This window comes from Pseudorca crassidens, chromosome 11 (genome assembly GCF_039906515.1).
Source record: "Pseudorca crassidens isolate mPseCra1 chromosome 11, mPseCra1.hap1, whole genome shotgun sequence".
Lineage (NCBI taxonomy): Eukaryota > Metazoa > Chordata > Mammalia > Artiodactyla > Delphinidae > Pseudorca > Pseudorca crassidens.
Window position 1 is genome coordinate 100,546,701 of NC_090306.1, and position 18,617 is coordinate 100,565,317.

The 18,617-nt window shown below is 44.1% G+C and overlaps 1 protein-coding gene across 2 annotated transcripts in view; it reads left to right on the forward strand.

Moving 5' to 3' along the window:
- Positions 1–4,269, forward strand: part of MPPED1 (metallophosphoesterase domain containing 1) — a 77,101-nt gene extending 72,832 nt beyond the window's left edge. For both annotated transcript variants that reach the window (XM_067698327.1, XM_067698328.1), the window contains exon 7: positions 1,983–4,269. In XM_067698327.1, the coding sequence (XP_067554428.1) occupies positions 1,983–2,101 (119 nt within the window). In that variant the 3' untranslated portion in view covers positions 2,102–4,269. The remainder of the gene's footprint in view (positions 1–1,982) is intronic.
- The last annotated feature ends 14,348 nt before the right edge of the window (positions 4,270–18,617 follow it).

Genomic DNA, 18,617 nt, shown 5'->3' on the forward strand with positions numbered 1-18,617 from the left:
CACACAGACAGCCATGAGGTTCTGCCTTCTGTCCTGGGGGCAGGACCCCTTGCTGTGTCCACATCACCTGGGGAGAGTGGGCAGGGTGGCCGTGAAGGTGACCGGTGATGTCGGCTCCAGCCGTGACTGCCCCGGCCTGTCACTGCACAGGGCTCACCTCATGAGACCTCAGGCTTCCTCACTGGAGTCTGATTTCACCAGTTTGCTCCTTTTGAACCATTATCCCACCTGTCCAAGGCTTCCTGGTCCCATTGTCCCCTGCCAGGAAGCACATGGTTTTCCCCCAAGCTTGTCTCCTGGCCTCCTGAACCTCTGTCTGCTTTGGGCCAGGGCCCCTGGGACTCACATGGCTTGGTCCACATCCGATCACTTTCCTCTGCATCGCGCTGTCAGGGGCAGGCGTGATCAGACCTCTCCAGCCCCAGGGAGCTCACAGACTCCTGGGCAACAGATGAGCCATCAAAGGCAGACTCTGAAAGGTCGTGGGAGAGATGGACAGCTCTTGTGCTGTGGGATAATAGTAACGGCTGTCATTTTCTGTAGACCTACTGTGGGCGTGTAGTGCCCTCAGATGCAAGGTTGTGTGTGATCCAAACCACACCCCTGCATGATTGTACAAGAGAAATGCAGGCTCCAAAGGATGGGTAGCCTGCACAGAGGAGGGGAAGTGTCCCTTTTGGTTTGGAGGTGAGCTGAGCTCAAGGTTGAGGAGGATTCTGACCAGTAGATGTGGTGGGAAGAGGGTATGTTTGGGGACAGAGGTGAGGAGAAGAAAGTACATGACAACGATGGTGGGGATGATAATGATGGTTACAATGATGGTAGTGATGATGGAGATGGTGATGATGACGGTGGTGATAATGACAATGATGGTAATGATGATGGTGATGGTGATAATCATGGTGATGGTGATGGTGATGATGGAGGTGGTGATGATGGTGATGTTGGAGGTGGTGATGATAATGGTAGTGATGATGGCGATGATGAGATGGTGATAGTGACAATGATGGTAATGATCATGATAATGGTGGTGATGATAATGGTGATGATGGTGATGGTGATGATAGAGGTGGTGATGGTGATAATCATGGTGATGGTGATGATGATAATGGTGGTGATGATGGTGATGATGGAGGTGGTGATGGTGATGGTGGTGATGATAGTGATGGTGATGATGGTGATGATGATGATGGAGGTGGTGATGAAAATGGTGGTGATGATGGTGATGATGGAGGTGGTGATGGTGATAATCATGGTGATGGTGATGGTGATGATGATAATGGTGGTGGTGATGGTGATGATGGTGGTGATGATGGTGATGGTGGTGATGATAGTGGTGGTGGTGATGGTGATGATGATGATGGAGGTGGTGATGAAAATGGTGGTGATGATGGTGCTGATGGAGGTGGTGATGGTGATAATCATGGTGATGGTGATGATGATAATGGTGGTGATGATGGTGATGGTGATGATGGAGGTGGTGATGATGGTGATGATGGAGGTGGTGATGGTGGTGATGATGGTGATGGTGATGATGGAGGTGGTGATGAAAATGGTGGTGATGATGGTGATGGTGATGATGGAGGTGGTGACGATGGAGGTGGTGATGATAATGGTGGTGATGATGAGATGGTGATAGTGACGATGATAGTAATGATCATGGTGATGATGGTGTACGGTGGTGATGATGGTGATGGTGATGATGTCAATGATGGTGTCTCACCATGTGCTTTCCAGGCACTGGGCCGAGCCTGTGAATTATTATCTCATTTGCTGCTCACAGCAGGCTTGGGAGGAGCATCTGTCATCGTCACCATTTATAGATGAAGAGCCTGTACTGGATGGTTTCAGTAGCTCGCCCCAGACATCTTCAGCCCCTTGTGGCTGAGTTCCCTCTGACTACCACACTCACCAGACCACCCTCACTGCCCTGGGTCCTGGTGTCGCCTCTCAGCCCTGACAGCCGTGTGCTTACTTTCTAGGGTACGGAGTCATGGCGGATGGGACAACCACCTACGTGAACGCATCTGTGTGCACCGTGAACTACCAGCCCGTGAACCCACCCATAGTCATTGACCTCCCCACACCCCGGAACTCCTGACTGCCCCCACGGCCCCAGCGCTTCCCACCCGCATCAGCTACGTACACCTAGCTGAGAGCACGGACCTCCAACCCCCCTTCCTTTCATGCAGACAGCCCGTCCGGCTGCGGGGACCAGCCCAGCAGGCGGGCTGAGGCCTTGGAATGAAGAAAATCACCCCTGACTCTTCAGCCTTCTGTCATTTGGAGTCAGGACCCTGCAGGTCCGTCAGGGGTTCTGTGCTCATCGCTGATTTCTGCGTGTCCCTTCCGTGTGTTCCTTGTTAAAGGACCTGCTACGCTCGTGGCCCTGTCCTGCTTGGGAAGTGACTGAATCTTTATCCTTCTCTGTTGGACACCCTCGTGGGTTTGGGAAGCCGCTGCTCTTGGACAGATCCTGGGAGTTCTGGCACAAAGTCTCCTTCTCACCGAGGGTCTGTGTGGCTGCAAGCCTCAGGGCTCGGGGGTGGGAGGGTGTGTCGTAGCCTGAGTGCAGGCGGCCCTTCCGCTCCGTCCAGGCATCCAAGGGAACGATCAGGGACGTCTCAGGAATCGGGCCGCACCTGGCCGGGCCGACCAGCCCTTTGCTTCACTGATCCCCCGTTTTCTTCCTGTGGGCATTTTTGCTGATGTAAACTGTGGCCTGAGCATCCCGGGCACCCGCTCGGAGCCTGGACTTGGGGGGTTGTTTCTACGGAACGAGCCTGATGAGGGCCCAGGACCAGCTGGAGGGTTCCCAAGTCCTGGATGCCCCTGGTCCCCTGGGGGCTGCGCTGCTCTGCAGAACTCAGAAGGCTGAGGGCTCTGCGGGCCGAGGCTGCCCTGCCCCCGTACGCGCCCATATGGGTGTGGACACACACACACACACACACACACGTGTGCTCACGCCCCCCTCTTAATTTAATAAAGTGGACCCCGTGGTTCTCATCGCCCTCGACTGGGTCCTGTACCCCGGTGGGATATCCCTCGCCCCTCGGATTTTGGCTGCCGTGCCCACAGCCGAGGGAGGCTGAATGGTTCACAGTCGTGCTGCCATGTCCCTGGGTGCCAGTCGGCGGCCCCCACGGGAAGCTGGCACAGAGACAGAGATGGGCTTCGGTTCCGGCAGCTCCACCCAGGGCGGGCTTCTTTTTCTTCTTTAAATTAGGACTGGGGGGTTGGGCTGTCTCTGATGGACAGAGAACCAGCAGGGCCTCGTTGGGGTGAGGCCAGTGAGGCAGGATTAGCACGTGCAGGGTCAGATTCTGCCTTTATTTAAAATTTGGATATTTTGTTCATCATAGATTTTTTTTCCTGCATTAATTTTGATTTTTAAAAACATTGCATTAAAATAGTATCATTTATCTCCATCTATGAGCTTTTTGGCGCCCCTTAAGTTGTACACCTGAGAGGAGGGCCCTGCTCACCTCCCCTTAGTCCCAGGCCTGGGACCAGCATTTAATGAGCCCTTTGCAGATATGATCTCATTTCCAGCAGTCTTGCAAGGTGGGTACTGCTGTCCTCCTTTTGGAGATGAGGAGATTGAGATCAGAGAGGTGAGGTAACCTGCCTGAGGGTGCACAGCTCAAAAGAGGCAGAGGCAGGATTTGAACCTTGGTCTCTGGCTTCACAGCCCCTGCTCTCCCACCACTCAAAGCTCCTGCCCTACGAGGCACTGCACGGTCCAAGGCTCTTTTTTTATTAAGGGTCCTATTCAGCACCTGTCTGGTTCATTTCTCATGGAGAGCCCCTGGAGTCTTGGAGGACCCTGTTCTCTGTGCCCAGGATCCCAGGAGACCATGATTCCTTCCCTACTCAAGTGGGGCTCCCCATGGGGCGAGGGGCACCATCCGGGGAGCCCAGTAGCAGCACCACGTTGGCCGAGGCCGGCTTTGCTCCGCAGGGTGCAGGGTTTCAGGAATCCTTTTTGGCCCAAGTGGTTCCTGGTAGCCGGGGATGTTTACAGGGTCTCTGGGGACACCTCTGACGCACGGCATGTGTGTGAATGCGTGGGGGGAGAGGACTCCAGGCCCTTTCAGTAACCTCTACTGAATTTCTATGCGGACCAAGAACTATAAACTTAAAAAAAAAATGTTTTTTTTTCCTAAGGTACCTTCAGAATATGGTGTATTTTTATGTGGAAAATAAAAGTTATGAAGGCAGCTGTTACTTTAAAAGAAAATTCATTAAAAGTCCTTGAGGTATGAAAGATGATGGCATGCTCCTCAATCATTTCGGCATAACTTGATTGTGGCTGTAATTTTTTTGTCAAGCATGTCAGACAATAAAGTCTTTGTAAAAAGAAAGAGAAGTCCTCCGGGTACCTCTTCCTCTGTGTCTCCGGGTGTCGTGTGGGGCATGTAGGGGAGGAGTGGTGTCCTCCCGGCCAAGTCCTGAGTCCTGGACTGAGTTCAGAGGCCAAAGGCCTTCCGTGTGCCCATAACTGGCATCCTTCTGCTTGCTCCAGCTTCCCTCAGGGGTGGTTGGCACGTGCAGTTCTGTGCCTTGTTGTGTTCAAATTGCCGGAGCACCTCGTCCCCCCGAAACAGAATATCTCGAAATGGCCTTAGCTCTGGCCTCTTCTCGGAGCAGCAAGTTCCAATCCAGCCCTTGTCCAACTAAGGGTCCTGGTGTTGCCCAAGAAAAATACTGGCAGGTATAACAACTCCAGTTCCAAAGCTCCCTGTGCTGTAGCAGTTCTGCCATTTTCATCCATCCATCAACCCATCGATCTATCCACTCATCCATCTGCCCAACTGTTCACTTACGCATTGATCAATCCGTTGATCCGTCCATCCATCCAACCACCATCCCTCCAGCCACCATCCATCCATCCATCCACTCACCCACCCCTCCAGCCAGCCCACAAACATTCACTGAGCACCTCTCCTGGACCTGGCTTGGAACAGGGATGTGGCAGTGGTGGTAGTGATAGATTTAGGAGGTAGGGGCGTGGGGAGACAAGGATGGTAATGGGTGTTGGCTGCCCGTCATGGAGGAGGCACATGGGGCAGGAAGAACAGGTTGGAGGAAGGGTGTTGAATTCTGTTTGGGATTCATGAGCTGGAGGTGCCCTTGGGATATGCAGGGGGAGGTATCCAGTGGCCGGGGACGGCTGGGGGGGGTGATAAATGGGCCTGCAGGGGAGGAGCCTCTCTGGAGACCTATATTTGTGGGTCATAACCAGAGCCATGGGGCTGGGGGAGCAGGCTGAGGGAGCCTGTGATGGCGTCAGCCCTCAATGACCCTCTCCTGTCCTCAGACTGGCCCACCTGTAATACGCCCTTCCAAAGAGTTCCCCTCCACCAGAGCCTCACAGGTGCCTACAACGACCGGTCCTGGGCCTTGGGTCCCCGTCCATAGCCGGTGGAGAGGAGCTGCTCTATTTGAGGCACCCCTTCTGCTGCTCTAGGCCATTGTGTACCTGAGCAGGGGTCCCGGGCAGGGGCAGGAACGCACCGTGGCTGCTGCCGCCTCTGGTAGTGCTGTCACACTGCAAGCGCTGCTTAAGCGCCTGGTACCCGCTCTGCTGACAGGCGGCAGCTGCTAAGCTCTGAGCCGTGTGCTCCTGCTGCCTTCAGTGTAGACGGGCTCTGATGTGTCCGGGGTTTCCACAGTGGTGCAGGTGGTTCAGCACTCTGGCCTCACTCATGCTTTACAGCCATCTTTCCCCAGGTGCCCCCGTGGCCCGATGGGACGATACAGGATGTGTCCCTGGTGACGCTCCTTTTGTCCCTGGGAGCCCGGTGGGCAAATCCAGCGAGCTGCCTCTGCTCCCTCTGCCTCCGCCCTTATGGGGAGCTCGTTCTCAGGGAGCCCAGCCCCCAGCTGCTTTTTCTTGCAGTTCAGCTTCCATGAAGCTGGGCCTTGAACCTCCACCGGGACCAAGTTGCCAGGCCTTTTTCTTCCAGGAGACCCCTGCTGCACCCTCCTGAATAAGCTAGGAGAGGTGACAAGCTCTGTGGACCCAGGCTTCATCCAGTGCTCTCCCCTAACGCCACCCACAGCTCCTAGCTGGGCCCAAACCTGCCTGGCCAGCTGGGGGTCTCGTCACGGAAGATCTTAGACCCTCCAGGGGGCCCTCAGCCCCACCCTCCCCTTGAAGGCATGGGCTGCGAAGTCTTCCAAGATGTGAGAATTAGGCCCTGCTGTCTGGAAGCTCGAGGAGTACATTGGAAGGCTCATCTGATCCCAGAAAAGAAGCCGAACCCTTCAGCTGTTACATGCTTGGGGTCCAGTGAGCGGCAGACACAGTCAGGCTTGAGGGCCCCAAGGAAGATCAAACCCAGTGTACAGGGGAGATCAGGGAAAACCTCCTGAGAGGGAGCCTGGCTGAGCCCTGAACAACAGGAAATGATTTCCCTCTTTAAAAAAAAACTTTTTATTTTGAAATAATTTTAGATTTACAAAGAGCTGTAAAGAGGGTACAGAGAGTGCCCACACACCCTTCACTCAGTTTCCCCTAATGTTAACATCTTATATTCCTATGTTACATTTATCAAAACTAAGAGATTAGCAGTGATATAAGACTATTAGATCTTCATTTGGATTTTTTTAAAATAAATTTATTTATTCATTTGGTTGTGTTGGGTCTTCGTGGCTGCACGCGGGCTTTCTCTAGCTCCGGCGAGCGGGGGCTACTCTTCATTGCGGTGCGCGGGCTTCTCATTGCGGTGGCTTCTCTTGTTGCGGAGCACGGGCTCCAGGCACATGGGCTTCAGTAGTTGTGGCACGCGGGCTCAGTAGTTGAGGTGCACGGGCTTAGTTGCTCCACGGCATGTGGGATCTTCCCGGCCCAGGGCTCGAACCCGTGTCCCCTGCATTGGCAGGCAGATTCTTAACCACTGCGCCACCAGGGAAGCCCCTGGATCTTTTTCATTAACGTCCCGTCCACGAGACCATGTTGCATTTAGTCATCGTGCTTCCTTAGCCCCCTGTGGTCGGCGATATTTTCCCCGCCTTTCCTCAATTTTCATGACCTTGAAAGTTTTGAAGAATACTATTTTGTAGACCGCCCCTCAAGTTGGGTTTGTCTGATGATTTCTCATGATTTGTCTGGGGTTATGTGCGGAGGTGATGTGTCCTTCTCGAGGCATCGTATCTGGGGTAACATGAGACCACCGTGACTTACCACTGTGGCTGTTAATCTTGATTGCATGGTTACGGGATTTCTGCCAGGTTTCTCCACTATAAAGATACCAGTTTTCCTTTTCCATACTCAGTTTGTTAGAAACGAGTCACTAGCCCAGCTCACACTCAGGAGAGGGGGATGAAGCATCCAAGAACGTGGACGCATGATAAGATCACCACAGTAATTAGCACCTATTTGGGGGAGACATTCCGAGGCTATGCAAGCCTCCTAACGTTTTGCCCACTAATTTTAGCATCCATCCGTGGACCTTGCCTGGATCAATGGTTACCGTGGTGTTCTCACAATGATTTTCTATTTCTTTTTCCCTCCTACATTTATTATTTGGAATTGTTCTGTAAGGGAGATTTGTCCCTTCTCTGTCATTTATTTATTTACAGCAGCATGGGTATTCTTTAGGTTAGAATCTCATGCTATCATTTATTTCATTGGTCAAATTGTTCTAACTTTGTCCATTTGGGAGCCCTTTCGAATTGGCTCCTGTGTTCTTTGGACATATTCCTATTTTTTTGTTTGTTCGTGTCACTCTCTTGCTTTCTGCTCCAGGCTCACCTTGTGTTTCTCTCACCCCAGTGCTAGCATCAGCCACTTCCCCATAGAGTTCTGGCTCCTTTTATTTAGAAACTAAGATCTGGATTGTAGATGGACTGGTTGCTACTCTCACTATTTCTAGACCCTCTTAGTGGCCAGAGCTAGGAAATATTTGTAGTATACTAATCCATGTATACATACACTTATCTACCCCTGCCTCTGTATCCTTCCGTCCATCCATCCAGCTATCAGCTATTTATCTTAAAATAAGCATTAGTTCATACTGACAGCCTCCCCTCTGACGCTAAACCAACAATGCAGAATTTACTCTTGCCTTGCTGCCTTGCCCATTTGTAACTTTTTTCTTTGACAATCAGAGCCTGGCTCCCATATCTACAATCAGTTTAGGTATTTGTTTGACCCTAGGATACCTACAAAGCACATAGTCTCAGAACTGCAGATCTGTACCCCTGTAAGAAACATCGTTACCAACCAGAGAACAGGGTTCATGTGCAATCTTTTTGTCTTTAGCTTTACGGTCTAAACTCTGCTTTCCAAGGTTAAACTGGTCAGCTCCTTTCCCCCCACCTAATCAGTGAGGTTTTGTCATATACCTGCAACACAATTAGATCCTTTAGTCACAGTCTGCATTCCATCCTGAGACTCCCTGACACACTGATTGGCTGTTTCAAGTTTGCATACAATAGAGTTCACTCTTTGTAACGTACAGTTCTATGGGTTTTGACAAATACTTAGAGTTATGTATCCACCACACCAGTACGCTAGGGAATAGTTCCGTCACCTGAAAAATTCCTTTATTTGGCCCCTTTTTAATCACACCGTTTTCCAAAATAGCTGTATGCTTTTGTAATCTGACGGGCAGTAAATGAGTATTCCTGTTGGTCCACATCCTCACCGGAATTTGGTATTGTCAATTTAAAAATTTTAACCAAATCTAAAAAAAGGCTACAAATGAATCTAGCTACAAAACAGAAATAGAGTTACAGATGTAGAAAATAAACTATGGTTACCTGGGGTTAAGGGGGAGGGAAGGGATAAATTGGAAGATTGGGGTTGACACATACACACTACTATATATAAAATAGATAACTAATAAGGACCTACTGTATAGCACAGGGAACTCTACTCAATACCTGTAATGGCCTATATGGGGAAAGAATCTAAAGGACAGTGGATATATGTATATGTATAACAGATTCACTTTGCTGTACACCTGAAACTAGCACAACATTGTAAATCAACTATACCCCACCCCCAATTTTTGTTTAATTTAAAAATTTTTAACCATTTGAGTATTGTTATATCTCATTGTGGTTTTAATTTCCATTTCCCTGATGACTAATAATGTGGAACATCTTTTTATATGTTTATTTGCCATATTTCTTTTGAGAAGCACCTGTTCAGATCTTTTGTGCAGCAGCTGTTCAGATCTTTTGTGCCCTTCTTTAGAAACTAGGTTGTTTTCTTTCTTGTTTTTGAATTTTGAAGTTCTTTAGGCACTGGATACAAGTCCTTAATTGAATACGTAATTTGCAAATCTTTTCTTCCAGTCTGTAGGTTGTCTTTTTATTCTCTTAACAGTTTCTCAGAGCAAAATTTTTAATTTTCATAAAGTCCAGTTTATCGATTTTTTCTTTTATAGATTGTGTTTTTGGTGTAGCACATCGACAAACCCAAGGTCATGCAGATTTTCTCTGACGTTTTCTCATAGAAGTTTTATGTTTACATTTGGGTCTATAATGCATTTTGAGTTAATTTCTGTGTAAGGTGTGAGGTATGTGACAGTTTCATGTTTTTTCAAATGGACACTATGTTTCCATGAAATTGCCTTTGCACATTTGTCAAAAATCAGTTGAGTATGTTTGTGTGGGTTTATTTCTGGTCTGTGATTTTGTCAAAATCATATTCTCCTGATTACTATAATTTTATGGGTAAATCTTGAAGTTGGGTAGTATGGGTGCTTCAATTTTGTTCTTTTTCACAGTTGTTTTGGCTAATTTAGCTCCTTTACATTTTCATATATAAATATATATATATTTCTTTTCTTTTAATAGATCTTTATTGGAGTATAATTGCTTCACAATACCGTGTTAGTTTCTGTTGCACAACAAAGCGAATCAGCCGTATGCATACACGTGTCCCCATATCCCCTCCCTCTTAGCCTCCCTCCCACCCTCCCTATCCCACCCCTCTAGGTCATCAGAAAGCACCGAGCCGACCTCCCTGTGCTATGCTGCTGCTTCCCACCAGCCAACTATTTTACATTCGGTAGTGTATATATGTCGATGCTACTCTCACTTTGCCCCAGCTTCGCCCTCCCACCCCGTGTCCTCAAGTCCATTTTCTATGTCTACCTCTTTATTCCTGCCTTGCAGCTAGGTTCATCAGTGCCATTTTTTTTTTAGATTCCATATACACGCGTTAGCATACGGTATTTGTTTTTCTTTTTCTGACTTACTTCACTCTGTATGACAGACTTTAGGTCCATCAACCTCACTACAAATAACTCAATTTCATTTCTTTTTATGGCTGAGTAATATTCCATTGTATATATGTGCCACATCTTCTTTACCCATTCATCTGTCAATGGACATTTAGGTTGGTTCCATGTCCTGGCTATTGTAAATAGTGCTGCAATGAACATTGTGGTGCATGTCTCTTTTTGAATTATGGTTTTCTCAGGGTATATGCCCAGTAGTGGGATTGCTGGGTCATATGGTAGTTCTATTTTTAGTTTTTTAAGGCACCTCCATACTGTTTTCCATAGTGGTTGTATCAATTTACATTCCCACCAACAGTGCAAGAGGGTTCCCTTTTCTCCACACCCCTTCCAGCATTTATTGTTTCTAGCTTTTTTGATGATGGCCATTCTGACTGGTGTGAGGTGATACCTCATTGTAGTTCTGATTTGCATTTCTCTAATAATTAGTGATGTTGAGCATCTTTTCATGTGTCTCTTGGCTATTTGTTTGTCTTCCTTGGTGAAATGTCTATTTAGATCTTCCGCCCATTTTTAAACTATATTGTTGTTGTTTTTTTTTTTGATATTGAGCTCCATGAGCTGTTTGTATATTTTGGAGATTAATCCTTTGTCAGTTGCTTCATTGGAAAATATTTTCTCCCATTCTGAGGGCTGTCTTTTTTTCTTGTTTATGGTTTCCTTTGCTGTGCAAAAGCTTTTCAGTTTAATTAAGTCCCATTTGTTTATTTTTGCTTTTATTTCTGTTACTCTAGGAGGTGGGTCAAAAAAGATCTTGCTGTGGTTTATGTCAAAGAGTGTTTTTCCTATGTTTTCCTCTAAAAGTTTTATAGTGTCTGGTCTTACATTTAAGTCTTTAATCCATTTGGAGTTTATTTTTGTGTATGGTGTTAGGTAGTGTTCTAATTTCATTCTTTTACATGTAGCTGTCCAGTTTTCCCAACACCACTTATTGAAGAGGCTGTATTTCCTTCATTGTATGTTCTTGCCTCCTTTGTTGTAAATTAGGTGGCCATATGTGCATGGGTTTATCTCTGGGCATTCTATCCTGCACCATTGATCTGTATTGCTGTTTTTGTGCTGTACCATACTGTCTTGATTGCTGTAGCTTTGTAGTATAGTCTGAAGTCAGGGAGCCTTATTCTTTCAGCTCCGTTTTTCTCTCTCAAGATTGCTTTTGCTATTCAGGGTCTTTTGTGTTTCCATACAGATTGTAAGACTTTTTTGTTCTAATTCTGTGAAGACTGCCATTGGTAGTTTGATAGGGATTGCAGTGAATCTGTAGATTGCTTTGGGTAGTATAGTCATTTTCACAATATTGATTCTTCCAATCCAAGAACATGGTATATTTCTCCATCTGTTTATGTCATCCTTGATTTCTTTCATCAGTGTTTTATAGTTTTCTGAGTTCAAGTCTTTAGCCTCCTTAGGCAGGTTTATTCCTAGGTATTTTATTCTTTTTGTTGCAATGGTAAATGGGAGTGTTTCCTTAATTTCTTTTTCTGATTTTTCATTGTTGGTGTATACAAATGCCAGAGACTTCTGTGCATTAATTTTGTATTCTACGACCTTACCAAATTCATTGATTAGTTCTAGTAGTTTTCTGGTGGCATCTTTATGATTTTCTATGTATAGTATCATGTCATCAGCAAATAGTGACGTTTTTACTTCTTCTTTTCCAATTTGTATTCCTTTTATTTCTTTTTCTTCCCTGATTGCTGTGGCCAGGACTTCAAAAACTATGTTGAATAAGAGTGACCAGAGTGGACATCCTTGTCTTTTTCCTGATCCTAGTGGAAATGCTTTCAGTTTTTCACTATTGAGTATGATGCTTGCTGTGGGTTTGTCATTTATGGCCTTTATTATGTTGAGGTAGGTTCGCTTTATGCCCATTTTCTGGAGAGTTTTTAATCATAAATTGGTGTTGAATTTTGTCAAAAGCTTTTTCTGTATCTATTGAGATGATCATATGGTTTTTATTCCTTAATTTGTTAATGTGGTGTATCACATTGGTTGATTTGCACATATTGAAGAATCCTTGCATCCCTGGGATAAATCTCACTTGATCATGGTGTATGATCCTTTTAATGTGCTGTTGGATTCTGTTTGCTAGTATTTTCTTCAGGATTTTTGCATCTATGTTCTTCAGTGATATTGGTCTAAAATTATCTTTGTGATATCTTTTTCTGGTTTTGGTAGTGTGATGGTGGCTTTGTAGAATGAATTTGGGAGTGTTTCTCCCTCTGCAATTTTTGGAAGACTCTGTGAAGGATTGGTGTTAGCTCTTCTCTAAATGTTTGGTAGAATCTGCCTGTGAAGCCATCTGGTCCTGGACTTTTGTTTATTGGAAGATTTTAAATTACAGTTTCAATTTCATTACTTGTGATAGGTCTGTTTATATTTTCTAATTCTTCCTGGTTCAGTCTTGGAAAATTGTACCTTTCCAAGAATTTGTCCATTTCTTTGTGGTTGTCCATTTTATTGGCATATAGTTGTTTGTAGTAGTCTCTTATAACTTTGTATTTCTGCAGTGTCAGTTGTGATTTCTCCTCTTTCATTTCTAATTTTATTGATTTGCATCCTCTCCCTTTTTTTCTTGATGAGTCTGGCTAAGGGTTTATCAGTTTTGTTTATCTTCTCAAAGAACCAGCTTTTAGTTTTTATTGATCTTTGCTATTGTTTTCTTCATTTCTATTTCATTTATTTCTCCTCTGATCTTTATGATTTCTTTCCTTCTACTGACTTTGGGTTTTCTTTGTTCTTCTTTCTCTAGTTTTTTTAAGTGTAGGGTTAAATTGTTTATTTGAGATTTTTCTTGTTTCTTGAGGTGAGATTGAATTACTATAAACTTTCCTCTTAGAACTGCTTTTGCTGCATCCCATAGGTTTTGGGTCGTCGTGTTTTCATTGTCATTTGTTTCTATGTATTTTTTATTTCTTCTTTGATTTCTTCAGTGACGTCTTGGTTATTTAGTAGCACACTCTTTAGCCTCCACGTATTTGTGTTTTTTACAGTTTTTTTTCTGTAATTGATTTCCACTCTCATAGCTTTGTGGTCAGAAAAGATGCTTGATACGATTTCAATTTTCTTAAATTTTCTGAGGCTTGATTTGTGACCCAAGATGTGATCTATCCTGGAGAATGTTCCACGTGCACTTGAGAAGAAAGTGTATTCTGCCACTTTTGGGTGGAATGTTCTATAAATGTCAATTAGATCTATCTGGTCTATTGTGTCATTTAAAGCTTGTGTTTCTTTATTTATTTTCTGTTTGGATGATCTGTCCATTGGTGTAAGTGGAGTGTTAAAGTCCCCTGCTATTATTGTGTTACTGTCGAGTTCTCCTTTCATGGTTGTTAGCATTTGCCTTATGTACTGAGGTGCTCCTATGTTGGGTGCATAAACATTTATAATTGTTATATCTTCTTGGATTGATCCTTTGATCATTATGTAGCGTCACTCCTTATCTCTTGTAACAGTCTTTATTTTAAAGTCTATTTTATCTGATACGAGTATTACTACTCCAACTTTCTTTTGATTTTCATTTGCATGGAATATCTTTTTCCATCCCTTCACTTTCAGTCTATATGTGTCCCTAGATCTGAAGTGGGTCTCTTGTAGACAGCATATATATGGGTCTTGTTTTTGTATCCATTCAGCCAGTCTGTGTTTTTTGGTTGGGGCACTTAATCCATTTACATTCAAGGTTATTATCAATATGTATGTTCCTATTACCATTTTCTTAATTGTTTTGGGTTTGTTTTGGTGGATCTTTTTTTTCTCTTGTGTTTCCCTGCTTAGAGAAGTTTCTTTAGCATTTGTTGTAAAACTGGTTTGGTGGTGCTGAATTCTCTTAGCTTTTGTTTGTCTGAAAAACTTTTGACTTCTCCATTGGATCTGAATGAGATCCTTGCTGGGTAGAGTAATCTTGGTTGTAGGTTTTTCTCTTTCATCACTTTAAGTATATCCTGCCACTGCCTTCTGGCCTGTAGAGTTTCCACTGAAAAATCAGCTGATAACCTTATGGGATTCCTTTGTATGTTATTTTTGTTTTTCCCTTGCTGCTTTTAATAATTTTTCTTTGAATTTAATATTTGTTAGTTTGATTAATGTGTGTCTTGGTGTGTTTTTTCTAGGGTTTATCCTGTATGGGACTCTCTGTGCTTCCTGGACTTGGGTGACCATTTCCTTTCCCATGTTAGGGAAGTTTTCAACTATAATCTCTTCAAATACTTTTCTGACCCTTTCATTTTCTCTTCTTCTTCTGGGACCCCTATAATTCGAATGTTGGTGTGTTTAGTGTTGTCCCAGAGGTCGCTGAGATTGTCTTCAGTTCTTTTCATTCTTTTTTCTTTATTCTGCTCCTTGGCAGTTATTTCCACCATTTTGTCTTCCAGCTCACTTATTCGTTCTTCTGCCTCCGTTATTCTGTTATTGATTCCTTCTAGTGTATTTTTCATTTCAGTTATTGTGCTGTTCATCTCTGTTTGTTTGTTCTTTAGTTCTTCCAGATCTTTGTTAAACATTTCTTGTATTTTCTCAATCCGTGCTTCCATTCTATTTCTGAGATTCTGGATCATCTTTACTATCATTACTCTGAATTATTTTTCAGGTAGATTGCCTATTTCCTCTTCATTTATTTGGTCTTGTAGGTTTTTACCTTGCTCCTTCATCTGTGATATATTTTTTTGCCATCTTATTTATTTATTTTTATGAGTGGGATTGTGTTCCTATTTTACTGTTTGTTTGGCCTGAGGCTTCCAACACTGGAGTTTGTAGGCTGTTGGGTAGAGCTGGGTCTTGGTGTTGAGGTGAGGAACTCTGTGAGACCTCACTCCAATGAATATTCCCTGGGGTCTGAGATTCTCTGTTAGTCCAATGGTTCAGACTCGGAGCTCCCATCACAGGAGCTTCCGCCCAAACCCATGCTCGCAAATCAAGATCCCACAAGCCACATGGGGTGGCAAAAAAAAAAAAAAAAAAAAAACCAATAAAAATTTAAAAATAATATTAGACTAGGAAACTAACAGATATGTTAGAAAGAATGTAAAAATAAAAACATACATGAATCAACAACCGGAAGGTACATCAGTACCACAACAGTAAAAATGAGGAAGAGGGAAAAGGGAAAAAAAAAAAAAAAAAGGAGGGGGGAAAAGACCTTGGCTGTGGAGGCAGGGTCTAAGCAAGGGTGAGGTTTGGGCAGTGGGCAGGGCCAATGCTCAGGACCCACAGGGCTGGAAAAGGCCCTAGGGGCTGTGGGGGGTGGCGATTAGACTCAAGGAACAGAAGGGGCCCAGGTGTGCCCCCCACCCCTGGTGTCAGAGGGCAGAGCACCTCACCTGGGAGCCCAGCAGGCTTCCCGTGTCCAAATGGGCGGGGCAATCGCCCTCTGCTTCTCTCCTGCTCCTCCTGCAGGGCCCCTCCCACAGGGCTCCTCCCACCTGTCTCCTCTGATCTCCCCAGTCTCCCTCCTATGCCCCCAGGACCCACACAGCCTGGAGGGGGCTTGGAGTGCAGGGGATCGGCCTGGGAGCTCAGCAGGCTACCCATGCCCGAGTGGGCAGGACAATGGCCCTCTGCTCCTCTCGTGCTCTTCCTGGAGAGTCCCTCCCACCTGCCTCTCCTGATCTCCCCGGCCTCAGGGGTGCCAATGTTGTCTGGCCTCCACTTCTCCTCCCCCCTTGGTCCCCCTACATCCTACCCGCTCACTGTGGGGTTCCTCCCATCTACTTGGGGGTTAGAGTCCCCACTAGCAGCCAGCAGGCACCCTAGTTGTGAGGAGACTAACTCCTCATCTTCCCACACCGCCATCTTGACTCCGTCCCTCATATATATTTTTGGATTGACTTGACGTATAAATCTTGCTGAGATTTTGATTGGGATTGCATAGGATCTATAGATAAAACTGGAAAGAAGAGAGATTTTAACAACACTGAGTCTCACAATTCATGAAAACCATTTATCTCTCCATTTATTTAGATTTTTGATTTCCTTCATTTATGTTTTGCAGTTTTCATCATACAGATCCTATATACATTTTGTTAGATTTTTATCTAAGTACTTAATGGGGGGATATTATAAATAGTACTGTTTTTTAAACTTCATGTTTTGATTGTTCACTGTGGGTACATAGGCATATAATTAACTTTTGTGTACTGACCTTGTCACTCACTTAGTTAGCTTATTTAGCTTGTTGGTGAGTTCTTTGGAATTTAACCATGTCATCTGCAAATAGAGACAACTTCATTTCTTCCTTCCCATTTTTATTTTTCCTACCTTATTGCACTGGTTAGGACTTGTGGTATGATGTTGAATAAAAGTGATGAGAGAGGACATTCTTGCCTTTCTCCTGATCTTAGGGGAAAACATTCAGTTTCTCACCATTCACTGTAATTTTAGCTATAGTATTTTGTAAATGTTTCTTATTCAGTTAATGAAGTTCCTTCCTGTTCCTAGTTTGCTAAGAGTTTTTTTATGAAATAGTGCTGAATTTTGTCAAATGCTTTTTCTGCATCTACTAAGATGATCATACGTTTAAAATGATAGGTCTATGTGTGGACTTTATCCTCCTTGGAGTTCATTGAACTTCTTGGATATGCAGATTCATGTTTTTCTTCAAATTTGGGAAATTTTTGGCTATTGTTTCTCCAAATATTCTTTCTGCCCCTTTCTCTCTATCCTCTCCTTCTGGGACTTCCATTGTGTGTATGATACCCTACAAATCTTTGAGGCTCTGTTCATTTATCTTCTTCAAGAAAGAATTTTGTTCTTTATTTATTTATTTATTTATGTTCTTCAGACTGGATAATCTCAATTCACTCATATTCAAGTTTTCTAATTCTTTCTTCTGCATCTTCAAATTTGCTGTTAAGCTCTTCTAGTGAATGTTAAATTTCAGTTAAACTTTTCAAACTCTGGAATTTCTTTTTGGTTCTTTTTAATACTTTTGATCTGCTTATTTAATACTTTTAATATCCTCTATTTGGTGAGATATTGTTCTTGTACTTTATTTTTGTTCTTTACACATGGGTTCCTTTGGATATTTGAATATATTTAAAATAGCTGATTTAAAGTTTTTGTCTACTAAGTCCAATATTTGGGCTTCCTCTGGGGCAGTTTTTATTGATTACCTTTTTTCCCCTGTGTATGGGCCATACTTTCATGTTTCTTTGTATGTCTTATAATTTTTCGTTAAACACTGGTCATTTAAAATAATGTACTATAGCAACTTTGGAAATAAGATTCTCCTCCTTCAAAGGTTTACTGTTGTTGCTGCTTATTGTAGTTGTTTATTTAGTGACTTCTCTGAAATAATTCTGTAAAGTTTGTATTCTTTGTCATGTGTGGCCACTGAAATCTTTTCTCAGGTAGCTTAATGGTTAGCTAATCATTAGGCAGAGATTTCCTTAAACACTTGGAACCAGTAAATCTCCCAATCTGCTGCTGAGCTCTGTGTGCATTTTGAATCATGCCTTCAACACTCAGGTAGGCAGTTGACAACTTTGCTTTAGTCTTGATTTCCTGCTTGTGCAGAGCCTTAAGGTCAGCTAGAGATGACAGCTTAGGGCTTTCTCATGTCTTTTCTGAGCAAGCACACATCCCTGGGCATGTGCCCAGCTCTACGCACATACATGGCCTTCTAGATTGCCAGGAATATCTTGGGAACTTTCCAAACCCTCTTATTCCTCAGCTTTTCCTTTTAAGCGTTCTGTGTAGTCGATTGGTTACCCCAGCTGTTATCTACTGCCTCAAGCAGCCGCAAAGTTAAAACATTTGTGTGTAATTTTTTTTTGACAAACGTCCCCTCCCCTACTCTGAGGGAAATGTTTTATGATACCTGTAACTGTGCAGTCTCTGAGTCAGTTCACGTACAGACAGTCTTGCAAATGAGGTCTTCCAGGGAATCACTAGGCAGGTCAAATAATGATAATTCTTTGGGAATGAGGCTTTGAAAGAGGTCCAGCTCTATTTTGCTCCCTCCCGTGACTGCTACTCTGCACTGAGAGAGCTGTTATTTCTCAAGGCTACTGTGGAGCTGGAGGTGGCTGATTGGGCTAGGGCAAGTTAAAATGCCACAAAGCTTGCTGTCCTTGCTAGGTTTCAGCTGCTTTTCTTGAATAAATGTTCCTTGGGTTCTTGCAAATCTTCGGTTAAGTTCTAGAATTCTGAAAAAGTTGATTCTAACAATTTGGAGGAGAGACGTGTCAGAGGTTCTTATTCTTCTAATTTCGCCTCTGTGATTCCATCTTATCTCCTGTATTGACTTATTGACTTTTGAAAGTATATATAACTTTTAAAACTCTCCCTCCCTCCCTCCCTGTCTCTCTCTCATATGCATATGAGAATCTTATGTATATAAAGGAATCTTGCCTGGTCCAA